The 27,229-nt window shown below is 42.9% G+C and overlaps 2 protein-coding genes across 3 annotated transcripts in view; one reads left to right on the top strand and one right to left on the bottom strand.

The window, feature by feature from the left end:
• The window catches only part of Adk (adenosine kinase), a 486,906-nt gene extending 483,258 nt beyond the window's left edge, over window positions 1-3,648 (bottom strand). The window contains exon 1 of the mRNA XM_004657950.3: window positions 3,557-3,648. Within this exon, the coding sequence (XP_004658007.1) occupies window positions 3,557-3,621 (65 nt within the window). The 5' untranslated portion in view covers window positions 3,622-3,648. The remainder of the gene's footprint in view (window positions 1-3,556) is intronic.
• Window positions 3,649-3,965: 317 nt separating this feature from the next.
• Window positions 3,966-27,172, top strand: Ap3m1 (adaptor related protein complex 3 subunit mu 1). 2 transcript variants are annotated; one of them, XM_004657948.3, is made up of 9 exons: window positions 3,966-4,204; window positions 10,702-10,977; window positions 11,739-11,910; window positions 17,387-17,524; window positions 18,655-18,740; window positions 19,928-20,061; window positions 21,663-21,870; window positions 23,084-23,228; window positions 23,619-27,172. In XM_004657948.3, the coding sequence occupies exons 2-9, from the start codon at window positions 10,705-10,707 to the stop codon at window positions 23,717-23,719; spliced, it is 1,257 nt and encodes a 418-aa protein (XP_004658005.1). In that variant the 5' UTR covers window positions 3,966-4,204; window positions 10,702-10,704; the 3' UTR covers window positions 23,720-27,172. The 2 variants fall into 2 exon arrangements, with proteins under 2 accessions (XP_004658005.1, XP_044993774.1); XM_045137839.1 differs by lacking the exon at window positions 3,966-4,204 and adding an exon at window positions 4,649-4,803.
• Window positions 27,173-27,229: the final 57 nt, after the last annotated feature.

The following is a 27,229-nucleotide window of genomic DNA, read 5'->3' as shown; positions in this document are numbered from 1 at the left end:
TACTTAGTGCCAACCAGGAGAACGGTACCTGAATCTTCCTTCTTTTTCTCTCTACCCAGTTTTTAGCACCATGCCTAAAATAGCATGTACTTGAAAGACAAACTGAAAGAACAGAGTTGGCATGTGCTGAACATGACTTGGAAGGCGCTGTGTCTTCTTAAAGGTGACCGCTGAAGAAATGAACTTGGATAAGATTTCCAAAGGCAAGAAAAGAATATTCAGTAGTCCTAAATATTGATAAATAAGATGGAACAACTTTATCTAGGGAGAAGTCCCCAAAAATGCTTTTTTTTTTAAATGCTATTCAGCTCTGAATACCTCATCTGGAACACAAGAATCATTAGTCCTACCTCCACAGGCAGCTGGAAGGATTAAATAAGACAAAAATAAATGTCTGGTGCTTAATCACTGTTCCCCCCCCTCAACCACCTGAAAACATGTTAAAATCGATTCTTTCTTTTAAACTTTGTCAACTGCCATGCAGCCTCAGAAAAGCAACAGCAGACCCTCTCCCTAGAGCCGTTTCTGACCCACAACACTACTGACAATCCCGACCTCACCATGCTCTGCCACAGAAGATGTCTTGCGCATTAGAGATGTTTAGCAGCATTCTTAAATTTTACCTGTTCCCTGCCAAAAAATGGCTCAAGGCATAGTCAAATGTTCCTTCTGGAACAAAAAATTTCCCTACTTAAAAACTACTTCTGGGCTGGAGAGATGGCTTAGTGGTTAAGTGCTTGCCTGTGAAGCCTAAGGACCCTGGTTCGAGGCTCGATTCCCCAGGCCCACGTTAGCCAGATGCACAAGGGGGCGCACGTGTCTGGAGTTGGTTTGCAGTGGCTGGAGGCCCTGGCGCTCCCATTCTCGCTGTCTTTCTCTCTGCCTCTTTCACTTTCTGTCGCTCTCAAATAAATAAATAATTTTTTTTTAAAACATACTTCCTTAGGGCTAACTAAAATTCTCACAAATTCCTACATGCTTTCCCTGACACCTATAAATACCTCATTAGTGTCCCCTACTGACTGATTCCACATATTAAATTATGCTTAGAATTTATAACCTGTTCTTCACAATTAAGCAATACTGGTGGCTATTTCTAAACTGCTGAGCAAGTAATCACAGAGTAATTCAGTATAAATGCATTATCATACTGCACCTGAAAGTCAAACCAATACAGTGTCATAAAAGTAGCAACAGCCAGTTCCAAAGGTCTCTGCATAAAATTAAAGAGATGTATACCAGTATTAAAAACATCTAGTCTTTTAACTTCATGTCTGCAGATGGCACATTGTATAAAGTGAATTTTAGTTATCTAAGCTATTTGACAAGGTTTTATTATTATTATTATTATTATTTGACAAAGAGAGAAAGAATGGGTGCACCAGAGCCTCCAGCCACTGCAAATGAACTCCAGACACATGTGCCACCTTGTGTATCTGGCTAATGTGGATCCTGGGGAATTGAACCTGGGTCCTTTGGCTTTGTAGGCAAATGCCTTAACTGCTAAGCCACCCCTCCAGCCCATTTTACAAGTTTTGAATAGACATGACAGATGTGGAACTGTTTCCTTATTGGTAAAATAAAGGTAATTATAATAATACTTTATTTATATGCTTGTTATATATTTTTATATACTTGTTATGTATATATAATTTATATATTGTTAGGGAATTAAGTTAAAATATGTAGAATGCAGAAAATACCTGGTTTATACAGTTTTATATATTTAACATTACTGCTGATCATTTTTGTTTGTTTTTGACACAAGGTCTCACTCTGCCCAGGCTGACCTGGAATTCACTTTGAAGCCCATGCTGGCCTCAAACTCATTGCAATCCTCCTACCTCAGCCTCCAGAGTGCTAGGATTAAAGGTATGGACAACCAGGCTGACTCCTTTATTATTTATTTTAAGGGTACATGAGCAAATACATGCCTGTTCTCGGTAGTTGCACAGGTACAATAGAGTCAATAATAAACTCATCCAGATGCCCTGAGCTCATATTTCTGTTCCTCAAATGTTTGATTTGAGCTCATCTATAAAATGAGTAACTCTTGCCTCCTTTACGTCATAGAGCTGTGGAGACTGTAAGCTTAAAAGACAATAAAGCACTGTGAAAATGGTTCAGCATTTTATATATAATATTTTTATTAAAAGAAAAATGCAAAGAGTGTATTTCAGTAGAATAATAGGGGAAAGGTGCATTGTTGTTTTATTGTACATATAGTTTGAAAGTTTTATTTTCTTAATGCTTAATAATTTTTTTTAAAAACATTATGTTCTTGTCATGAGGCTGGCACAGTAACCATCTTAAAGCAGTAAGTTTATGTTAAAAGGACTGGGAGGGACTCGGTCATCCATCATTCAAAGCAGCAAAAACAAACCACTAGGTCCCTAAGTATTGTGAATAAATGAATAAATCATTATTTATTTTGAAGGCAGAGAGGTAGCATATGCTGGGGGGAAAATGGGACTTGTCTTGTACCATCAGTATGCTCATAATTTTGTCAGTTTGCTGTGTCTATTTTTGGATAGAAAAAAAAATCACTGCCTTCCAATTAACATTTCAAAGTCATCAAAGATTGAGCTTGACACATGCACTTCAGACTGATGAGAAAGAAATGCTATTAACAAACGACTTTTTTTTCCCCGGGTTTTCGAGGTAAGGGTCTCACTCTAGCTCAAGCTGACCTGGAACACACTGTGTAGTCCCGGGCTGGTCTCGAACTCACAGCGATCCTCCTACCTCTGCCTCGCAAGGGCTAAGATTAAAGGCGTGCGCTACCTCCCCGGGCTTTCAAAACTTTTTTTCTAAGTAAAAGTTGCCCCATCACTTTCTGAAGCAGGTGTTAGGTGCAGTATGATCTCTGCTGCGGCCAAGTGTGCAAAGGAAAAGGACAAGAAAAACAAAAAACTTTCCTATCCATTCAGCCAAATGCCACCACAGCAAAGCCTCATAGGCGGGACCTGGGTCCCAGTGGAAGGTTTCCAAAGGTGATGTGTTTCAGAAAGGTGACGGAAACAGGTCAAGGCGCCGTTCCCCGACACCTTTCGGAAAAAATCCCCAAGAATGTCTATTTTTTGCACCCCCCCCCAGGGGTCCCCGCAGGCGCTGGCCTCTCTCCCGTTACCCGCCCTCCCTCACCCCCGAGGAAAGAGAAGGCGGCAGGCAGCGCACCGATGCAACTCGGGACCGGTCCAGTACGGTCGCGCCAAAGCCAGCCCGGGCGAACTTGCACGTGGCGCCAGGAGCAGGCTCGGGGCCGGGGGGAGGGGGGGGGGCTCCCGTCCCCGACCGGCTGTTCTGATTGGTCCAAGGCTTTGCCAGCGCCCCAAGCTGTACCTGAGCAGGGCCAAACAGAGAGAGGGCGTCTGGGGAAGTCACAGCCACGCGGGCGGGCAACCCCGGCGAGCCGCAGGTCCCACGGGTTGGCAGAACATCAACCACCACCCCCACCGATCGTCCGGGCTTGCGCAGCCCCACGTGGGTGCTGGGGTGCTGAGAGTGCCCGCCGTCACCCTATTCCGTCCCCCACCCCCAGCTCCGCCACGCTCACCTCAGCGGTGCCGGCGCCTCCACCTTCAGCTTCTTGGGCTTGGGCTCCTCCTCAGCCGCTGCCATCTTCGCGCTCCCCACCTAGAGCGGCTCTACCGCGCGCCCCGCCCCTTCGGCTCGATGGCCACGCCTCCAATCCCGCGTCGCCGCCTTCTTTCGCCTAAGCCACGCCCCCTCCAGGGCTCCGCCCTCTCGATGAGCCTGGCCCGCAACCATTGGCTCTAGCCTTCGGGCTTTCCAGCAGACGCCCCGCCCCCTTCACCACCTCGTTTACCCTGCTGTAAAAGGGACCCCGCGACGGAGTTTAGGCGGCGGGTGAGTGCCTGCGTTCTGGTAGTGCAACTCTCCCTAGTTTTTTATTTTTAATCTTTTTTTTCACGGGGGGTATTTTTTTTTTTCCCAGATCCCGGGTGATGTATGTAGACTTAGCTCTCCAACCACAAGGGACATCTTTCCTCTCCTCGGAAGTCTTTCCGCTCGTTTAATCTCGCTCACACTGAGGACCTGGTTGGCCATTCTGACAGCTTCGAGTCAGGCAATCCGTCGGGCACCCCAAAGTGCAGGGGTCCTCGCGGCTTCCTCCGCTTCCCCCAGCTTCGGTGTGGAGAGAGGACCCGGCGCCGAATCACTGACTGGCCCTGGTGTCGGGGTGAGTTGTGAGGGGCGGGGAGTGTGGCGGGACTGGGGACAAGCTCAAAAATTAAAAAAACAAAACCAAAAACACAGCAGCAACAACAAAAACCCAACATCAACAATTGGGGAGTCTTCTGGATAGCTGGGGTTCCGGAAGCGTCTCTGCTGCCTAGTGGGGTGCGGACCACACCTACCCTCAGCTCCTTGGCTTTCCGGGATTTCTAGATCATCTGGGCCGGAAGGCGTTAGTGCACCTGCCATCCAAATGTTTCCACATCGTCCGATCTTTACTTACTGGGGTGTGTCCGTCCGTGACGAAAGGTCGAGTCAGGCAATGTGCTGGGCACTCCAAAGTGCGGGGTCCTGGCGGCTTTCTCTGCTTGGGTCCAGAGAGAGGACCCCGCGCCGATCACTGACACTGACATGACACTGACTCATCCACACCGAACTGGAGTACGGATAACTTGAATCCCAGGCCCCCGGGGCTTGGAGGACCAAAAACACCGGATGGACCGGTGGAGAGAATGTCCAATCAGAGCGTGGATGATGAGATGATTGGGAGAGCCCGGGGGTTGGAGCACAGTGAGGAGGGTGTCGCGGTTCTTCTGAAGAGAGGTGATGAGACCAAACTAAGCAAGTGCCTTCGGTTGTATGGGAAGAAGGAGTGAGGGAGTGATGGGCTGCTTAGACGTGGATTTGTGGGAACCGGAAGCCCCCCCAGACTTGCATGGTTGAGAAGTTGAAGTTGGTATAAAATTAGGGAGCTGTCACAGAAAAAGAGGAGAAGGAATTGTTTTCTGTGTGTGGAGTTTGGGACTTAACATTTGAAACAGTACTTTAGGTGCATATAGGCAGAAAGTGTGTGTGTGTGTGTGTGTGTGTGTGTGTGCGCGCGTGTGTGTGCGCGCGCCAGAAGAAACTTTCTAAAGATGAGACCTGAAACAGTGAAGTTTAACATAATGGGATAGGAAGCATTTGTTGGGAATGGGGAGGTGGCTCTGTGGGTAAGGAGCTTGCGGTGCCACTATGAAGCCCTGAGTTTGAATCCCCAAAACCCGCGTAAAATGCGCAATGCGGTGGTCTTGTGCCTGTAATCTCAGCTCTGGGACATTGGAGACAGGAAATTCCTAAACAGGGACGCTAACCTAGCTCAACCATTGAGTTCTGGGTTCGGGGAAACTGGTTCAATAAATAAGGTCGAGAGCAATAAAACACCCAACCTCATACACCCACACATACACAATACACAAACCAAAAAATAAACTTCCCGGGTGTGATGACACATGCCTTTAATCCCGGCACTGTTAAAGGAGCTTGCTTGCAAAGCCTAAGGGACCAGGGTTTAATTCCCCAGTACCAACATAAAGCCAGATGCACAAAGTGGTCCGTGTATCTGGTGTTCATTTGCAGAGTGGGCGTTCCCATTTTCTCTTTCTTCTCTCTGTTACGTCTAAGCAGCCCATCACTCCCTCACTCCTTCTTCCCAGGTAGTTCAAGAAACAAGCTAATCCTGACACGGTGGTGCACGCCTTTAATCAGGAGGCATAAATATGAGGATTGCTCTGAGTTTGAGGCCCTCCTGGAATAGAGTAAGACCCTACCTCAAAAGAAAGAGAGAGAAGGGAAGGAGGGAGGGAAAAAGTAAGAGCCTAATTTCTACTGTTGCATGTGGTGTTACTTGTTACATGCATGATGCAGTTGGTTATAATATGGATAGAAAAATTAAGGTCTCAGGCAAGAGAGATGGATTAGCAGTTAAGGAGCTTGCCTGTGAAGCCTAAGGACACGCATAAGCCAGCTGCACAAGGGGGCACATGCATCTGGAGTTCATCTGCAGTGGCTAGAGGCCCTGGCCTATCCATTCTCTCTTGCTCTTTCTCTGTCTTTCTCTGTGTCTCTGCCTATTTCTCTCTCAAATAAATAAGTAACATTTTAAAAAGAAGAACTAAGGTCTCTTTTCGTACTACAGAAGATTAAGATAGGGTTTAAAGCTAATCACTGTTGAGCACTGCAAGTGCTTTCATCGCAGCACGAGGATAACAGCAGTAAGTCCCCTGCCTGCTTTAACTTACTGTATTCCTCTGAAACCTGAACTGCTGCCAGTAAAAACCACTTTGGTGGAAACTTTCCTGGAAAGAACTTTTTACCCGCTTAAGAGGATGAATATAAATCTGGCTTTAAAATAAAGAAACTGCGGTCCCTTGCTTCAAAACTAAGTACCTCTATAGGGTATACTGTGGTATTGTAGTGCCTTATATACATATGAACCATACTTGCAGAGAGGGAATGGTTTGAAATAACCTGTGTCACCTCTTAAATATACTTAATATTTTCTCAGCATAAAAACTAGAATGTTGGGGCTAGAGAGATGGCTTAGCATTTAAGGCACTCGCCTGCAAAGCCAAAGGACCCAGGTTCAATTCCCCAGGACTCATGTAAGCCAGATGCACAAGGTGGCTCATGTGTCTGGAGTTTGTTTGCAGTGGCTAGATGCCCTGGCATGCCCATTCTCTCCATTTCTCTGCCTCATTCTCTCTTTCAAATAAATAAATTAAAATAAAATAAAAACTAGAATGTTTTGGCTTTTACAGGGAAATTATCCTTCAATTCTTCCTCTTAAATAATAAACCAAAACATCACATTCACTACACTATTTGTGGTACCACTAACCACGTATGAATATTTAATTTTTTTTTTAAGTAGTCAGGCAAGATACCACAGGCCTATGATCCCAGCACTTGATAGGCTGGGGCAGGAGGATTGCAAGTTCTAAGCCATCCTGGACTACATCATGTGACTGTCCTAAAAAAAAAAAAAAAATGATTAAAAGCCAGGTTAGGTGGCATGTGCCTTTAATCCCAGCACTCAGGAGTCAGAGATAGGTACACTACAGAGTGAGTTCCAGATCAGCCTGGGATATAGTGAGACCCTCCCTCAAAACAAAACAAAAAAATTAAAATTAAAACTTCAAAATATATACTTTATATATTTGCAAGCAGAGAGAGACAGACACAATGGGTGCACCAGGGCCTCCAGCCGCTGCAAAGGCACTCCAGATACTTGCGCCACTTTGTGCTTTATGTGAGTACTGGGGAATCAAACCTAGTCTTAACCACCGAGCCATCTCTCCAGCCCTTCCCCCCTCCACCTTGGTTTTTCAGACAGTCTGATACAGGTAGTCTAGCCCCAAACTTGCTAGTTAGTTGAGGATTACCTTGAACTCCTGTTCTTCCTGCTTCTGCCTCTCAAGTGCTGAGATTACAGGTGTGTGCCACCGTAAGGAATAAAATGCTGAGTGGACCCAAAAGGTTTGTTTTTGCAAATGATGCCATATTCCACACCCTGGCTATCTGAGGTGCTCAAATCTCAGACCACTTATTTTTTTTAATTGTTTTGGGTTTAATACTAGAGTGCCAGGGCCTCTAACCACTGCAAATGAACTCCAGACACATGTGCTACCTTATGCATCTGGATTTACATGGGTACTGGGGAATCAAACCTGGGTCCTTTGGCTTTGCAGACTAAGCCATCTCTCTAGCCCTAAAATACTTTTTACTTTTGAGAGAAAAGATGAGTGTGCCAGGGCATCTTGCCATTCCAGACAAACTCCAGATGCATGTATACTTTGTTCATTCAGCTTTACATAGGTACTGCAGAAATGAACCCAGGTCAGCAGGTTTTGCAAGCAAACACCTTTAACTGCTGAGCCTTATTCCCTGCCCTGAGTTTTATTTTTAATTTTACTGTTTGAGACAACCCCCCCTTTGTGATCCTGGCTAGCCTTGAACTCACTATATAGCCTAGGCTGTCTTTCCACTCACCCTCCTCCTGCCTTAACCTCCCTCCTGGGATTATAAATGTGCACCACCATGTCCAACCTGGGACCACATTGAATATTTCAGATGCAGATTTTTTTTGTTGTTTGATCTCACTCTAGCCCAGGCTGACCTGAAATTCACTATGTCATCTCAGGGTGACCTCCTACCTCTGCCTCCTGATTGCTGGGATTAAAGGTGTGCGCCACTACACCCAGTGAGATGCAGATTTTATTATAATAGCATAGCATTGGGCTGGAGAGCTTATAAAATTTTAGCTTCAAGTTCTTTGCTTTTTTTTTTTTTTTTTTTTTTCTTGTTATTTTTCCCTCCAGCTCAGGCTGACCTGAAATTCACTATGTAATCTCAGGGTGACCTCGAGCTCATAGTGATCCTTCTATCTCTGCTTCCCAAGTGCTGAGATTAAAGGCATGTGCCACCATACCCGGTTTAGCTTCAAGTTTTGTCACAGTATATTCATTCTTATTCATTTACAAGTGAAAAATCAGGCTAAGGAGATGGCTCAGTGGTAAAGCCTGCCAGCCTGCGTTCAATTGCCCAGTACCCATGGAAAGCCAGGTGCACTAATTCTCTCTCTTCCTTCTTCCCCCCCCCTCTCTCCCTGTCAAATAAATAAATGAAAATTAGAAATAAAACTGAAGAGTCTACCAACAAAAGTTAGGAAGTTGTGCTGGGCGTGGTGGTACATGTCTTTAATCACTATGAGTTCCAGGTAGGCCTGGACTAGAGTAGACCCTACTTAAAAAAGAAAAGAAGGCTGGAGAGATGGCTAAATGGTTAAGATGCTTGCCTGCAAAGCCTGAGGTCTCAAGTTCAATTCCCTACTACCCACGTAAGCCAGATGCCCAAGGTGGCACATGCGTCTGGAGTTCGTTTGCAGTGGCTAGAAGCCCTGACATACCAATATATTCATTCTCATTCTCCCTCTCTCCCTCCCTCCCTCCCCTCCCTCTCTACCTCTCCCCCGCAATAAATAAATGAATAGATTTTTTTTCAATTTTTTGAGGCAAGCCCAACAGACTGACCTTTTTTTTTATGTGAAAGAAAGAATTTTCACACTAGTGCCTCCAGCCACTACAATCAAACTCCAGACACATGCGCCCCCTTGCACACATGTGTGACATTACATGCTTATGTCACCATGTATCTGGCTTATGTGGAACCTGGAAAGTTAAACATGAGTCCTTGCTCTTCTCAGGCAAGCGCCTTAACAGCTAAGCCATCTCTCCAGCCCAATAAAATATTTTTTAAAAGAAATTTCCTAAAAAAGAAAAATATCCAGGTGTGGTGGCCCACCCTTTAATCCCAGCACTCAAGAGGTAGGAGGCACTGTGAGTTTGAGGCCACCCTAAACTACATAGTGAATTCCAGGTCAGCCTGAGCTAGAGTGAGACCCTACCTCGAAAAACCAAAAGAAAAAAAATCCCTAGTATCTACATAAGTTGCTCTTCTTTTGGTAATTTTTATTAAAGCACCCCAATTATTTAGGAATTTTGAGTTCCATAGTGCTCAGTGTTTGAGGAAAATGCCTCCTCAAAATTGTAGTTGGCGAAAGCCGGGCATGGTGGCGCACGCCTTTAATCCCAGCACTCAGGAGGTAGAAGTAAGAGGATTGCCGTGAGTTCGAGGCCACCCTGAGTCTCCATAGTGAATTCCAGGTCAGCCGGGCTAGATTGAAACCCTACCTCGGAAAACCAAAAAAATAAATAAATAAAATAAAATAAAACTGTAGTTGGCTTTAATGTCTTTCTGGAGCCAGAAGAACTGCCCCTCTAAATGGCTGTGATCTCTAGTATGTATCCAGTTTGGAGGATGAGTAAGTTCATCCAGGTGAGCCTCATTACGGGCTGGCATAGAGGGAAACTATAGATTCATTATTTCCTTTCTTGTTGCTCCATCTGGTAGAAGCAGGGAAATGTCTTTTAGGCAACATCAAAGACTTTTCGGAGATTTTAGCCCATGTGGCAGGGAGGGCATGATGAGCTATTCCACTCCAGCAGCCAGGAAGCTGAGAGGAGCCACAGCCAATGCCAGTCCTCCCACTTGAGCCCTAATAACTCAAGTGCTCTACCACTGAGATAAATTCCTATCCTCACTTCCCCCCCCCACCCCGCGGTAGGGTCTCACTCTAGCCCAGGCTGACCTGGAATTCACTACATAATCTCAGGGTGCCCTCGAACTCACAGCCATCTTCCTACCTCTGCCTCCCAAGTGCTGGGGTTAAAGGCATGCGCCACCACACCCAGTTTAAGGATTTTTGAATCTGTGTTCTGTGTAAATGATAACCGGTCTGCAGTTACTTGTATTTCCTTTTACTGGTTTTCATCTCAGGGTAATGCAAGGGTTGTTTTTGTTGTTGTTTTGTTATTTTTGTTTTATTATTTTGTTTATTTTTATTTATTTATTTGAGAGTGACAGGCATAGAGAGAAGGAGGCAGAGAGAGAGAGAGAGAGAATGAGAGAGAGAGAATGGGCGTGCTAGGGCCTCCAGCCACTGCAAACGAACTCCAGACGCGTGCGCCCCTTGTGCATCTGGCTAACGTGGGTCCTGGGCAACCGAGCCTCGAACCGGGGTCCTTAGGCTTCACAGGCAAGCGCTTAACCACTAAGCCATCTCTCCAGCCCTGGTTCCGTTTTTTTATTGTACTATAGATGTAAACCCTTTTTCTCCCCGCAGAAAATGATCCACAGTCTATTTCTCATCAACTGTTCCGGTGACATATTTCTAGAGAAGCACTGGAAGAGTGTTGTAAGCCAGTCTGTCTGTGATTACTTCTTCGAAGCTCAGGAGAAAGCTGCCGATGTTGAAAATGTACCCCCCGTCATTTCCACGCCCCACCACTACCTCATCAGCATCTACCGGGATAAACTCTTCTTTGTGTCTGTCATACAGACCGAAGTGCCCCCTCTCTTTGTCATTGAGTTCCTGCATCGAGTTGCTGACACTTTCCAGGTTGGTTAGCCAGCAAGCCATTCTAACTTAAATCCCCAAGTTAGTGGAAGGCAGGACACATAATCGTATCTGTTAATTACTCGGGTTTTAATGTGTACTGTCTGTCTGTAAACAAAATCATTATGTTCATTGCTTTTCATTATTTTTTATTTGGGGAGAGAAAGAATAGGTGTACCAGGGCCTTTCAGCCACTGTCCATGAACTCCAGACACATGTGTATGTGTGACCTTGCACGCTTGTGTCATTGTTACATCTGGCTACATGGGACCTGGAGATTTGAACAAGCTTCCTTAGGCCTCACAGGCAAGCAGTGTAACTGCTCTCCAGCCTTTTCATTGTTTTTTTGTATGTATTATAAGTTATATTATCAGTAAACAGTAGTTTTCACCACTAGAGGTCTCTGGATGATCTCCAATTTTTTTTTTCTTTTTTTTTTTTTTTTGGTTATGAACTCTTCTATGTTTATTTTCTCTTTCTTGATGAATATGTCAAATGGTTTAAAATTCAACTATTTGTATTAGGGATGGGTTAATCAGGGCCAATGAAGTTATAGCTTATATAATAGGAATGCAATATGAAAATATTGAAGAAGAATGTTTGTAAGACTTTAGAGAATTTCTCCTGTCTGTTTTACATATTTGGAGCATTTTAAACAATGTGCTACTGTAAGTTTATCCTTCTGAAAAAAAAAGCTATTTATATTTACGTTGCATTTCTTCATGTGTTCTGATGTTCATTCAATGTTATTAATATTTTGTTAGGACTACTTTGGTGAATGTTCAGAGGCTGCCATTAAGGATAATGTCGTCATAGTTTATGAGCTCTTGGAAGAGATGTTAGACAATGGATTTCCACTGGCTACTGAGTCTAACATTTTGAAAGAACTGATCAAGCCACCAACAATTCTACGTTCTGTCGTCAATTCCATTACAGGTACGAAAGATGAAACTATAGTAGGAACTGAACCATTAAAGCTTTATGAACAGTTCGTTTTTTTCTTATGATCTGACAGGTTATTTGGCAGAATTAAGGTTACCAATAACATTAAAATAGATGTCTTTTCTTTCACTGAAAGACACTGAGTCTTAAAGTACAAAGGATTTTTAGGGCTAGGGGACAATTCAGTGGTAGAATATTTGCCTAGTACTAGACTCACTCCCCAGTACTGGAAAAAAATAAATAAACACCAGAAGTAGAAAATTAGTCCATTTGTAAGAACTCATGCACTATGCTTCTCTTGCAAGTTTCTAATTGAATTTAATTCTGCGGCACAACTACAAATTAAGTACACCCAGTCTCCAGAGGAAGATTCTATGAAAAGTTACATGCCAGCTCAGCTATACTGTGTACATTATAAAGTCCTCTCAGCGCACTCACCTGAAGTGGGGGAGAGACATAAGCAAATCGTTCAATAGCTCTTTAATCATCCTTTATGAGAGCTGTTACAGAAATATCAAAGGCAGATGCAATCAATGCCTTTGATATCAATGCTCCTAAAGCTGACATTGAAGAAAAAAATTGCACTAAGGGAAAAAAAAATACTTACATAACAAGTTTTAAATATTTTATTTATTTTGGTTTTTCAAAGTAGGGTCTTACTCTAGTCCAGGCTGACCTGGAATTCACTCTGTAGTCTCAGGCTGGCCTCGAACTCACGGTGATCCTCCTACCTCTGCCCCCCTGAGTGCTGGGATTAAAGGTGTGTACCACCACACCCGGTTTATTAGAGCAAAAGGGCAGATAGAGAATGAAATGTGCCAGGGCCTATTGCCACTGCAGACAAACTCCAGACACATACGCCATCTCGTGCATATGGTTTACATGGGTACTAGGGAATCGAACCCGGATCCTTAAGCTTCACAGGCAAGTGCCTTAAATGCTAAGCCATCACTCTAGCTTCTTAAATAACATTTATTAAAGTAATCCCATGCTTAATAGACAATACGGTATGATACTGAAAATTTAACTAGAAACAAAATCATAGTTATTCATAGTTATACATAAATATCTTCTTTCATGATCTCTTACTCCTATTATGAGTGTCTTGTGAAGGTCATGGATATTGAGGCCAATTTGTGTCTGAACGATTACATTGAAAACAGTCCTACCCATCCTTTGGCTTTTACGTTCTTTCTGCCACCTCTTCCGCAATGGGCCCTGAGCCTTGGAAAATGTGATAGAGATGTTTCAGTGCTGAATACTCCTGTCACTTCTCAGCATTATGGTGCCTTTTGGGTCATCCCAGTGGTCACCACCATCTGAAAAATGAAGCTTCTCTAACCAAAAATGAGAGTAGTATCAATATACGGGTGTGAACATTAAGAAAAATGCTTACAGGTCTAGAGAGATGGCTTACTGGTTAAAGCACTTGTGTGCAATGCCAAAGGGCCTCAGTGCCTGGGGCATGCATCTAGAGTTCACTTGCAAATGCTTGAGGCCCAGGCATGCCTGTTCTCTCTCTCTCTCTCAATAAATAAATAAAAATTTTTACAAAAAGAAAAATAGCTGGCCTGGGCGTGGTAGCTAGTTCAAGGGTATCCTTAGCTATACAACCAAGTGAATAGAACAGCCAGGGCTACTTGAGACTCCATCTCTTTTTTTTTTCAAGGTAGGATCTCGCTGTAGCCCAAGCTGACCTGGAATTCACTATGTAGTCTCAGGGTGGCCTCAAACTCATGGCAATCCTCCCACCTCTGCCTCCTGAGTGATGGGATTAATGGCGTGTGCTACCATACCCAGCTAGACTCCATCTCAAAACCAAAAGGGGGCAGGGGCTGGAGAGATGGTTCAGTCAGTAAGAGTACTTGCTGCACATGACTTGAATTGGTTTCCCATCCCCCATGTAAAAGGTTGTGAATGCCTATAACCCCAGTGCTGAGGGGCTGGAGATGGAAGAATCACTAGGACTTACTGGTCAGCCAGGTTCAGTGAGAGACTAGTCTTAAGGAAATAAAGCAGAAGAGAAAAAGAAGGACACTCAATATTCTCCTGCCTCCCCACACCGGCGCCCAGGGTGCACATCTGCATGTATATACAGAGCACTCCTCAAAGCTGGAATTTGATGAGAAGAATACACTTGAAATGAAAGACTGAGAGCAGAGCTGGGTTTTTTCTTTTTTAATTTTTTTTGTTCATTTTTATTTATTTATTTGAGAGTGCCAGAGAGAGAAAGAGGCAGATAGAGAGAGAAAGTGAGAATGGGCACGCCAGGGCTTCCAGCCACTGCAAATGAACTCCAGACACGTGAGCCCCCTTGTGCATCTGGCTGACGTGGGTCTTGGAGAATCGAGCCTCGAACCGGGGTCCTTAGTCTTCACAGGCAAGCACTTAACTGCTAAGCCATCTCTCCAGCCCAAAGAGCTGGGTTTTTTCATTGAACACTGAGCAGCAAACTAAAAGTAAAGTTAGGGGCTGGAGAAATAGCTTAGTGGTTAAGATACTTGACTACAAAGCCTAAGACCCAGGATCAAATCCCCAGTACCCACATAAGCCAGCTAGCTGTACAAGGTGGTGCAGACATCTGGAGTTCATTTGCAGTGGCTGGAGGCCCTGGCACACCCATTCTTTCCCTCTCTCTCTCTCTCTCTCTCTCTGTCTCTGTGTGTGTGTGTGTGTGTGTGTGTGTGTGTGTGTGTGTGTGTGTGTATGTGTGTCTATTTATCTCTGTCTCATAAATAACTAGAATATTTTTAAGCACCAGTGAAGTTGAGCTGAGCATGAAGTCATATGCCTGTAGCCCAGCTACGCAGGAGGGTTGCTTGAGTTCAGGAGCTCAAGATCCACTTAGGCAACATAGCAAGACACCCATCTCAAAGAAATGAAAAACTGAAAACTTAAGTCCAGCTTGACTGCTAGGCTCAATACTTAGCTTCTTGATTTTATTGTCCACCATGTCTCCTTGTTCCTGTTTAGTTTTTATCATAAAACAAGTGGGGAAACACTGGAAGGTGGTGTTGGGGTTTTTTTTTTGTTTGTTTTGTTTTTTAAGCTTTTACTTAAATAGGAAGAAGACATGACTAAAGCCGTGTTTTTCAAATATTCTTTGGAAAATAACAGGTTAGGGCCAAGAAGACACATGCCTACAGTGCCAGTATTTGGGAAGCTGAGGTAGGAGTATCTCAAGTTCCAAGCCAGCCTGGGCTACCTATATACTAAAACATACCTTCCTGCCTTCACTTACCCAGTACTGGGATTACAGGTGTGCATGGGTGACCTCGCCTCCTGTTACATGGATTAATCCCAGGGCTTCATCCATGCTAGGCTAGCACTGTGCCAACTAAGCTGCATCCCAAGCCCTGCAACTATATGCATGGACTGGGTTGGGTTCTTGTTTCAGGTCAGGGTCCCATTGTATATCTTAGGCTGGCATCAAATTGGCCTCCTGAATGAGATTATAGGAATGTGTGTCTGTCTTGCAACTGTATTTTGGGAATTTTTTTTTGAAATATTTATTGATTTATTTGGGAGAGAGAGGGAAAGAGACAGATAAAGAATGGGCACGCCAGGGCTTCCACCCACTGCACACGAACTCCAGACACATGCACCTTGTGCATCTGGTTTGTGAGGGTACTGGGGGATTGAACCTGAATCCTTATGCTTTGCAGACAAATGCCTTAGTTGCTAAGCCATCTCTCCAACCTGCAACTATATTTTTTAATTTGCTGTTTGAAACAGAATTCTTGCTCTGTAGACCTGGCTGGCCTGGAATTTGTTCTGTCAGATCCCCTGTCTCTGCCTCCCGAATGCTGGAATTCCAGGTGTGGGCCACTGTGCCCAGCTTTGCAACTGTTCCTTAAAGTGTAATCCTTCAAAATATAACAAAATGGAAGAAAATGGTAAGTGCTACTTCAGCATTTTTATTTATTTTTTATTGTTTGGTTTTTCCAGGTAGGATCTCACTCTAGGCTAGAGCTGACCTGGAATACCTGGAATTCACTATGTAGTCTCAGGGTGGCCTCGAACTCATGACAATCCTCCTACCTCTGCCTCCCAAGTGCTGGGATTTAAAGGCATGTACCACCACACCTGGCTTAAGATTTTATTTTTTAATTGCTAAATTTTATTGTTGTTGTTTTTTGTTTTTTGAGGTCGGGTCTTACTCTAGCTCAAGCTGACCTGGAATTCACTATGTAGTCTCAGGGTGGCCTCGAGCTCAGTGATCCTCCTACCTCCTGAGTGCTGGGATTAAAGGCGTGTACCATGCCTGGTGTTTTTGTTTTGTTTTGTTTTTTTGTGAGAGAAAGAGAGCATGAATGGCTGCACCAGAGCCTCCAGCACTGCAAACAAACTCGATACATGTGCCACCACATGCATGTGGCTTACGTGAGTACCAGGAGAATAGAACCTGGGTCCTTAGGCTTCGCAGGCAAGCGTCTTAACCACTAAGCCATTTCTCCAGCCCTAATTGCTAAGTTTTGTAAACTTTTTGGGGGCAACCTTTGAATTGGAAATATAAACCAACGTGTTACATTACAGTTTGAGAATTTCTGTTTTGGATAAGTATAGATGTATCAGTTTGCCCAGAAATTAGCCAGATACTGAATGTTGGTCATATTTTTGCCAAAAGTGTGTGTTGACCTTAAGAAACTGGCATTTTCTTTTTGTTGTGCAGGAGCTCTAGCCCAGGTCCTTGCTCATACCAGGTAACACTCATAGCTACAGCCCTAGTGGCAAGCCTGTGGTAAAGTGGGGTGGCTAAGTAAGCGTGTTCTTCACCTGCTTGCTCCTCTGTGGCCAGCTTGGCACTCACTTTTGTCCAATTCCTCAGAATACCAACTAGCCAAGTTCTCACTGTGATTTCTCAGTGGTGACATTTTTTGGCGGAAGGTTTTGAAACAGCCAGCCTCCTTTTTCATTAGTGGTTATAGGAGGAGATTCTGTCATTAAGCCACTAGAATTAGCTTAGGTCACTGCTAACATACAGGAAGCAAAAGTTAAGTAAATGCATTTATCTTGGTTTGTCACATAGGTAAAGGAACTCATAGCCTATTTCTGTCCTCTAGAAATTTGATCATGTTGGTAAGGAATATGTCTCAAACAATTCTAGAGACCATCCACAACCTCCGTGAAGAAAAATTCAAACACTGAAACAGCGCTAAAGCATTATTTTCTTCTTTTTTTTTAATATATTTTTTATTTATTTATCTTGGAGGGAGAAAGAAACAGAGAGAGAGAGAGAGACAGACAGACAATGGCCACGCCAGGGCCTCCAGCTGCTGTAAACAAACTCTAGATGTCTGTGCCCCCTTGTGCATCTGTCTTACGTGGGTCCTGGAGAGTCGAACCAGGATCCTCTGGCTTTGCAGGCCTTAACTGCTAAGCCATCTCTCCAACTGTATTCTTTTTTGGCAATAGTGTTTCTGATGACCATTTCACACATCAGCTTTGCTTTCGGTCTTCCGATTTCTAGGTAGTAGTAATGTTGGGGACACACTCCCCACTGGGCAGCTCTCCAATATCCCATGGCGCCGAGCAGGAGTAAAGTACACAAACAATGAAGCCTATTTTGATGTAGTTGAAGAAATTGATGCGATTATAGATAAGTCAGGTAAGTGTGTACATGTGGTCTTGGGCGGGGGGTGGGGGAGACTCAGCTGACCCACATTGAATACAAAATTGAAATCCATTAGCAGTGTGGTTTCAGCAGGGAAACATTCATTTTTCTATTGGTTTATAAATCTGTTTATTTTGCTCAGAGATACGTTACATATGATTATCATATGCAGTGGTTGAGAAATGCCAAACATTTGCAAATCAGAATTAAGGATGCCTTACTTTAGGCCAGTCATTACCCTCCATACCTCTCCTTTTTACAGTTCATTCTAAGCATTATTTCATAACTGTCACATCTTCACACCTTTACTACTACTTTATGTGCGTGGTTAAAGGAAAGGCCCCTTTCTGATTATATTTTTAGCCAGAGAAAACAATAGTACTTAATATTAGAATAGTAAACGTTTATTTTTTTAAAAATCTCCTTTCACATTTTACACATAAAGAAACTGAGACAAGAATTAAGTAACCCGCTCAACATCACACAGCTAGTTGATATGTGGCGATGGTATGATTGTGCTTTACAGCCATCATTTTGTCCTCAGTGAGGTTCCTTCCATTACAACAGTCCATCATGCAGAATATTAGATATGGCTTCTATTTCTGAAAAGTAATCCAGTAGTTGCCAGGTGTGGTGGCTTTAATCTTAGAATTCCAGGGAGGCAGAGCTAGGAGGACTGCTGTGAGTTCAAGGCCAGTCTGAGACTACATAGTGAATTCCATGTAAGCCTGGGCTAGAGTGATACCCTACCTTGAAAAAGAAAAAATAAAAAGGTTATCCAGTAGCTTAGTCCATTTCCTAAGAAACCTGTCTCATTTTAAAATTCTTATGAAATATATTTTAAATTCCTACTCAAGTAGTAATACAAGATTGACTCTATAAAGGAAACAGGCTTGATTTTCCTTAGAATTGTATTCTAGGCCAATTAGGTACAGGCCTACCATTCAGTGAAAAGGATGTCTGATGTGGTGTAATGGATCCTGTCTGTCCACTGACCTGTTAAGTGCAAAGCTTCACTAAGTCTTAACACCCAAGGAGTGTGTCTGCTACTCCAGATACAGTGACAACTCTAGTAAAGGTCAAGATTCCATGCACATTATCACTCTTTTTATTTCTTTCTTTAGGATCTACAGTCTTTGCAGAAATTCAGGGGGTCATTGATGCTTGCATTAAGCTATCTGGGATGCCTGATCTTTCTCTCTCTTTCATGGTAAGATCTGTTCTATTCTGGAGCCTATTGCATGCCTTATAGATTAGAAATACTAAATGAAGTACTACTTAAATGTATCCTAGATTGCAGATTACCACAGAAATATTCCTAGCAGTTTCCCGAGACAGTAGCTTACATGTTGAGCATGGCCTTTATGGAAAGTGTGCTAAAAGTGGCTTAAAATTGCCACTGGTATTTAAAAATTTCTAGTGTTATTTTTACTGAATATTTGCTTTGCTTATATAAAAGGGAATTAGTGTCTTTTGTCATCTTAGACTCAGCATGACACACTTCTAATAGTTTAGAGAGAGCTGGGGAGATGGCTCAGTAATTAAAAGCACTTGTTTGCAAAGCTTGAGGGCCAGGTTTGATTCCCCAGTACCCATGTAAAGCCAGATGCACAAAGTGGCACATGCATCTGGAATTTGTTTGCAGTGGCAGGGAGCTCTAGCATGCCCATATTCACTCTTTCTGTCTGACTCTTCTTTCTTGCTTACTCTCTCAAATAATTTTTTTTTTTTAAGGGCTGGAGCGATGGCTTAGTGGTTAAGGTGTTTGCCTGCAAAACCAAAGGACCCAGGTTCAATTCCCCCAGATGCACAAGGTGGCATATGCGTCTGGAGTTCATGTGCAGTGGCTGGAGGCCCTGGTGCACCCATTCTCTCGCTCTCAAATACATAAAAATAATATTTTTTGTTTGTTTGATTTGTTTTTCGAGGTAGGGTCTCACTCTAGCTTAGGCTGACCTGGAATTCACTATGTAGTCTCAAGGTGGCCTTGAACTTATGGATCCTTCTACCTCTGTCTCCCAAGTACTGGGATTAAAAGCACGTGCCTCCATGCCCAGTGTAAAATAAAATATTTTTAAAGAGAAGAAGAAAAATGACTTTTATCTCCCCATTTCTCTTGACATTAAGTTCTTTGAGCCTTAAGCTTTTTCACCTATGGAATGGAGATAATGCTACTTGCTTTTTCTCCCCAGTATTTACTGAATTTGAAATAATATATGTAACATATTTGTAAGCGTCGATGTGTATGAAATTATAAGGTTATGCTGATGTAGTCACAATAAATTCATACGTTACTTTTGACAATGGCATTTTTTAGGAATCATATTAATTCCTCATGATATGTGAGTAGTGTAGTCATGCTCATACTGTATGAATACAACTTTGTTTTCCTAACAGAACCCCAGGCTTCTAGATGATGTCAGTTTCCACCCCTGCATCCGGTTCAAGCGTTGGGAATCTGAAAGGGTTTTGTCATTCATTCCACCAGATGGAAATTTCCGACTCATATCATACCGTGTCAGCTCACAAAAGTACGTTGATGCATCGGCCAGAATCTGTCATCACATATTAATGTGATGAATAGAATTCATCTTTCCCCGTTTTACTCTGATAATCTGGTACTTGAATTTATAACTGCTTACTTTACATATGGTTCACCAGGAAAAGCCTAGTGAATATGCTTCAAAAAAAACAATGTACCTGGAATCTCTAAGGGTAGAGAAGTAGTAACAAGAATAAAGTCTGTAACTAAAAGTAAACATGTGGACATTAATTATCTGACCAAAACCATGAACCTGATATGTTAATTTAACCATGGTCTGTACATTTTGTGATTGACAGAAGATAGGCAATCCCTGAATTACTTGTCTCAAGTCACTGTTCTCTGCTTTCTTTTTTTGTTGGTGGGGAGCAGGGGAGGCGTTTGAGGTAGGGTCTCACTCTAGCCCAGGCTGACCTGAAATTCACTATGTATCTCAGGGTGAGTTTGAACTCATGGAGATCCTCCTACCTCTGCCTCCCAAGTGCTAGGATTAAAGGCATGTGCCACCATGTCCAGCTTTTTTTGTTTTGTTTTGTTTTGTTTTCAAAACGGTCTCACTTTGTAGCCCAGACTGGCTTCAAATGCCCAATCTTCCTGAATCAGCTTCCTATTTGCTGGGATTACAAATAAACATACAGTACCACAGAAAGCTTGCATTAGATTTGAAGGAAATCTTCTGCATTGTAGGCTGTAAATATCTTGTTCCTTCAAAATATCAGAAAACATTTAGGTAAAGTAAAACTGCAAATCAGGAATTATTTCTTATATTTGTCATGTAGACCCTATTTTGTTACATATAACTTTAAATTATTGTGTCTGCGTGTGTAGAGGTAATGTGTGTGTGTGTGTGCTGTGGTCTGTGCATGTGTATGTGCTGATGCAACATCCCTGCACATGCCTGCAGAGACCAGGAAACAACATTGGGTGTCCCCACTCCATTGCTCAAACACCTCTTTTCCCTTAAAAATGGAGTTGGTCTTTCATTGGTTCTGGAGCTTGTGGTTCACCAGCCCCAGCAGTTCTGTTGTCTGCTCCCCTCAGGACTGGTATTACAGATGTGTGTGACCACGCCCAGATATTAATATGAGTGCTGGAGATCAACCCACAGCTTCAGGCCCCCTCAGGCCTTCATGCTTGTGTGGGAAGTGTTCTTAACCAGTGAGCCATCTCTCTAGGCCTTTAAATTATTTTTTGGTTTTCCAAGGTAGGGTCTTGCTTTAGCTCAGGTGGACCTGGAATTTATTAGTCTCAGACTGGCCTTGAACTCATAATGACCCTCCTACCTCCATCTCCTGAATGCTAAAATTAAAGGCACACACCTAATTTTTTTTCTTAACTAAAGTCATTTATTCCAGTTGTTTATAATTAAACCAGATTTATCTTGATTTATTGCCACGAATTCATACAGTTCCTAGCATACATCCTCCTGTGCGGGTGCTGAATCTATAGTTCTAGAGTAATAGAGCCCTGTGGAAGAGTTTTGGGCAGAATAAGACACTGAACCTGGGTTCCCACACCATCCCTAGAATCATCCCATATATTTAACAGCCTCTATATGTGTTTTTGTATCTTTCTCCTTTTTTCCTGTAGTCTAGTGGCGATTCCAGTGTACGTGAAGCACAGTATCAGCTTTAAGGAGAACAGCTCTTGTGGAAGATTTGATGTAACAATTGGACCAAAGCAGAACATGGGAAAAACTATTGAAGGAATTACAGTGACAGTTCACATGCCAAAAGTTGTGCTGAATATGAATCTGACACCAACACAAGGCAGCTATACATTTGATCCAGTAACTAAGGTACAGCCACTTAAAGTCAAGAGTGAGCGAGGATTTCTACAATCTACCTGGTGGATGGGGCGCAGGGATAGGACTTAGTGTGTTGTTTAAAAGTGAAATTCCTATGAAACCCAGGGAGTTGTCTGTACTATATTTTTGTTGCTAGCTGTAGAATGAATCCTACATTTGCTACTGAGTAGATAAGAGGGGTAAAATTCTTGTGGATATAAGGTGATATTAAATTATTTTGAGCTATTTCTTCATTTTTAACTTAAACCTGTTACTTCATACTCATCTATAGAGGATACTGGGGAAATGTACTTCCTCACTCTTTTTAGATATGCCTGTAGCCTCTGAGGGTTTTCAAAAAACAGCCAGGCATGGTGGAATACGCCTTTAATCCCAGCACTTGGGAGGCAGAGGTAGGAGGATCCTCACAAGTTCGCGCCCACACTGAAACTATATATTGAATTCCAGGTCACCCTGAGCTAGAGTGGAAACCCTACCTCGGGTGTGGGGGGGACACATTTCCTCTCTAATTTCTGTTTTTCTGGGTAGAATTATTATTTTCAGTAGCAGAATCACTGGTAAATGAAAAGGCATACTTTTGAATAAAGTTTTAAAGATCGTCTAACCCAGTCCCTAAGGAATCAAAGAACATTCCTAGAAATTATGTAAATATGGGCAGGTGAATTCCTTGGTTCCCTGCCCTAACTGTACCCGTAACAGCCTCACTTCTCATCTGTTACTGAGCTTCCACATAGACAGTTTCTCTTGAACAAAGGATCTCACAGCTAAAAGTTTAAAAAACACCAGCACAATCATCTTCGTATTTTATAGAAAAATCATCACTCAGAGAAAGTTGCATAATGGAAAGAATATTTGAAATCAGTTACCTTAAGTTCAAATTCTAAAGCTTCCTTAATTAGCTCTGTGACTCTAAGTCATGACATCTTCTGAACCTTAGTTTTTTAAATTTGTAAACAGATGATGGTATATACTTCACCAAGAAGAGTACGAGTCATGCTAAGCACATCCTAAAGTAAATGTTCCACAGATGTTAATTCTCCACCCTCACTCCTCATTCAGAATCAGAGAGCTAATTAGTGATAAACTTATTGCTAAGACACCCTGCTTCCTTCTGTATAAAAGTTTATGGTGTCTTTGAACTTTGTGTTTGAGCATTTGTCTTTAATAAGTGGTTCAGATCACTTTTGATTTTTGTCTCTTGAAGGTACTAACATGGGACGTGGGAAAAATTGCCCCACAAAAGCTCCCGAGTCTTAAAGGACTAGTAAATTTACAGTCGGGAGCACCCAAGCCTGAAGAGAACCCAAGCCTCAATATACAGTTCAAGATCCAGCAGCTTGCTATTTCAGGTAAAAATAAGTTTGATGTGTGTTTAAGGGTAGTTGGGGCTAGAATCTGGAAGAGCTACACACATTTCCACTCAAAAGAGTAGCAGCTCGTTTGCCTTCCAGGCATCAGGTTTTGGGAGAGCATGTGTGCGCGCACACACACAAACACACACACACACACACACACCACACCACCCCCTCTCCCACTTCATTTTAAGCACCAGAGAGGCCGTCATTCATGTTTACAGGAAGTAGAATTAGCCATACCCTCCAAGTACGAGTGACAGAAGACATGGCTTCCAAATGATGGATGGGATACTGATGGGCATCAGATACACTATATACCCATTGCTAAACAATTACTGTATTATTACAGGAATAGTAAGAATTTGTTTCCTTTTTTTGGCACAGGCTTAAAAGTAAACCGCCTGGACATGTATGGGGAGAAATATAAGCCATTTAAAGGAGTCAAATATGTCACAAAAGCTGGAAAGTTCCAAGTGAGGACATGAGAAGAAGCCAGAATTCCTCAAGATCATTTTGTTTTCCAAGTGTCATTACAGTCTATTACTATTAGGTACCAAGTGGGTGGGAGTAAATATTTCCAGTTCAAACATCTTGTCGAGCTACACTGCTAACCAAGTTGCTTAGTAATGCTGTAGGGCTCTTAAGGAGCTTAAGCTAAGGAGATTTTCTAAAGACTTAGCTTATTTTGTATCTTTTCACTTCAGAAGATTTTGGAGATGGTTTTTCCATAGGGGGCTGGCTACCAGCTGAATGCTGCACATGGTAGCAATAAAGGCAGAAGGCTGCAGTGAAAATCTCTCTCCTGAAACAAGTGAACCAGTCGCATCCAGAAGCAAGAATAATCATCTTAATGTGTCAGGTGCAGCGGAGTATCTCATCTTCTGATCTTAACCATCTTTAATTGGTGTCTGTCCTAACAAGAAATCCCTGCCCGGCACCAAGAAGTTTACAGAAAACGGCCTCTTCAGAGTGCTTGCCTTACTCAGCTTCCACTTGTGCCATTAAGCAAGCACTGTAGCAACGCCACCTCCACATGGCCCTAGCCAGGAGCACTGCTGCTCTTTGCTTCATTCTCTCTGTACTTGGTGTAGTATTTTTATAAATAAGATTTTTCATGTAAAGCTCAGATTTTGATTTACAAGGACCTTACCTTGCTGCAGTAAATATAAAATCTCAGTTTTGTGCCATCATGCAGCTGTTAGGTAGCACAGTCAAGATCATTTGCATCAAAGGGGCAAATCCTTTAACAAAGGGAATGCTACATCTACTTTTAGGACATTATCACAAGCACAGATGTATGTGCTTTCAAAGCTGGGCGGGGAAGGGGGGGGGCGCACGTCTTTAATGCCAGCACTCGGGAGGCAGAGGTAGGAGGATTGCTGTGAGTTCGAGGCCACCCTAAAACTACATAGTGAATTCCAGGTCAGCCTGAGCTAGCGTGAGACTCTACCTCAAAATCACCCTCCCCCCCAAAAAAGTATGTGATTTTAAGGAAATTAATATGACAGAAACTTGAGTGAAACCTTTGCCATCTTTTGTTTTATAAAGCTTTGTCCAGTGCTACTCAAACTTAGCGGAAGGCTCATGCCTTGTTTTCTTCAATGGTTGAATTTGCCTGTATGCCTTGACTTTGGGGAGAGCTCCTTTTTATGTTATGTGCACCCCGAGGCTATCATGACAGACTCCTTGCTGAAAGTACTGTCAGCGTCTCTGCTGTCCTGTGAACATGGAAGAATGTCGTATTGAGGCAAAAACAAAATCCTCAGTAATGATTTATGATTCCATATTGATCTTCTTACCTGGAAAGCCATTCTGTATAGCTGATTCATTTCATTCCCCTCATTTGCTTAGAAGTCCACAATTACTCCACCTCATCAACACAGAAGTAGAAGAAAGCTGAAGGTTACGACTTCATGCTTCATCTTCCCATTTGCTTATTTCTTATGCCACTAATTTTATTCTCCTTATAACTCCATTATTCTCTTTCATTTACCTCAACATAACTTCCTTATGTTGAGCATATTTCCTGCAGCCATCTCATTCATGTTGTTCAAGTGCTCGTGACTGGTGCAACTGTTAAGCTGAAGCATTCTTACCTTTGCTTGCAACCTTGGGCATCCATCATATCTTTTACCTAATATGAAAGGTCAGTTTTTACAACTTCTAATAAAACCTTTTTGAGTGAGTAATCTCAGATTTGCAGCTAAAGTCAAAATGCAAAATGCGAGCTGTATGTGGTGGCACACCCCTCTAAGGAGGCAAAGGTAGGAGTTCAAGGCCAGCCTGGGACTACAGAGTGAGTTCCAGGTCACACTGGGCTAGAGTGAGACTCTACCTTGAAAAAAGAAGAGAAATGTTACCAAACATGTATTGTATTCCCTTTGCCCAAGATTAGTTGTCTAGTTCACTTGCTTTTCCTGTTTTTAATACCTTGCTCTTTAGAGTTTTTATTTCAGAAAAGCAATCATAACACTTCTCTTTCTGCGCATTCCCGATCACAGCTCTCTGTCCTTGGACTCACTTTCTGCCTGTGCTGTCTTCTCTCATATCCCAGTAGAATGTATGGCAAGAGTCCCTTGCCTCTGGTAATTACTGCGAAAGCATCCCAGCAGATTCCCCTTATAGCTAAATTATTGTATTTATTTATAATAGAATCTAGTAAGTCCTTTCTAGCTCTGACTGTACTATCAATAAAAAGATGAAAGTAATCCCGGGTGTGGTGGAGCATGCCTCTAATCCCAGCAGAGGGAGGAGGATCACTGTTGAGTTTGGGGACAGCCTGAGACTACATAGTGAAATCCAGGTCACCCTGGGCTACAGCAAGACCCTGCCTAGGTGTGGGGGGGTGGGGAATGAAAGCAACAAAAGGAGTTTTTTGCCTTTTTTTGTTTTTTAGCTTGATTGTTGATCAAACATTCTCAGAGTAGGGCAGGCTGAACACTTAACAGATTCTCTTCTACACAAGGTGCGCTAGTTGCCTGAGCACTTCCGAGTGGTCCTTCCCTAAATGCAGCTTGTGCTGGCTGTTCCTGTTTTCACTCTCTGGACACAGACTAGGTGAAGAGATCTCAAGCCTGCCTACCAATACTGATCCAGTAGTAGTAGAAGATTTTCAAACATAGAGTTCTAGTTAATCCCAGAATATTCCCTTGTTCAAAGTTCCTAAGGAATCATACCCTAAGAGCAAATGAACAGATGCTTATTTTCTGCATGAAGGGGTTCCCATTTCTTGAAGGAAATTCAAGTTATGAGCTCACTTCTTACATGGTGCTAAAGAACCCTAGGAAGATGATGCTCTTCCTGCCTTTACAATCAACTGACTTGAGAAATAATTAACTACAATGCAGCTGAAAAGCAGCATCCGTGAACACAGGGTGAACAGCAAAGTGAGGCCCTGCTGCCAGAGACGGCTGCGCTGATGACACCGCCCTGGCCCCAGGCCCGAGTCTAAGGAAGAGCAGTGGTAAATACACCTGGCAACACTAGACAGCATCCCGTCATAATTTATCGTCACCTTTTGCTTTAGGTCTAGAAAATTAGGCAAGAACATGTTTCTATTTTAGTGTTTCCTCAAGCAAGACGGCTATACCCCAAAAGCCAGTTCTGCCTTAAAACCCTGGTGGATCCCTGACTGTACTGGGCTTTGACATATAAAAATTGGTCCTGTGATTCTCCTGCTTCTCCTGCACATTTCACAACTTCAGCTTTTTAGGGGACAGCGATGGTCTCCAGGAATAGCTAGAATCTTCTAAGATGAAAGTCTGCTTCAACTAAGAATGATCCAAAACATCTGGCAGCTTTCTGCCCACTGTTACCACCTCCATTCCTGATGTATAATCCCCAAAGTTGTCCCTTTATCACAGATTCTTGTTCAATAAATACGCTAATGTTGATTTCTACTATTCCATTGGATCAAATAAAATTCTTTAGTTTCCAGATCTTGAGCCTTAGTTTTATTGGCTATTCTTCAAGAAACAAAGGAAACCCTTGACCTG

The sequence above is a fragment of the Jaculus jaculus genome, chromosome 18 (genome assembly GCF_020740685.1).
Source record: "Jaculus jaculus isolate mJacJac1 chromosome 18, mJacJac1.mat.Y.cur, whole genome shotgun sequence".
In the NCBI taxonomy this organism is placed as follows: Eukaryota; Metazoa; Chordata; class Mammalia; order Rodentia; family Dipodidae; genus Jaculus; species Jaculus jaculus.
This window is presented reverse-complemented; position numbering and strand designations above follow the sequence as displayed.

Excerpts from the sequence above, each read along its gene's own strand:
- Ap3m1 (XM_004657948.3), top strand. The coding sequence starts at position 10,705 with ATGATCCACAGTCTATTTCTCATCAACTGTTCCGGTGACATATTTCTA. Across the intron at positions 11,911-17,386 it reads TGTCGTCAATTCCATTACAG|GTAGTAGTAATGTTGGGGAC; the intron begins GTACGAAAGATG and ends TCCGATTTCTAG. Across the intron at positions 18,741-19,927 it reads ATCTTTCTCTCTCTTTCATG|AACCCCAGGCTTCTAGATGA; the intron begins GTAAGATCTGTT and ends TTTTCCTAACAG.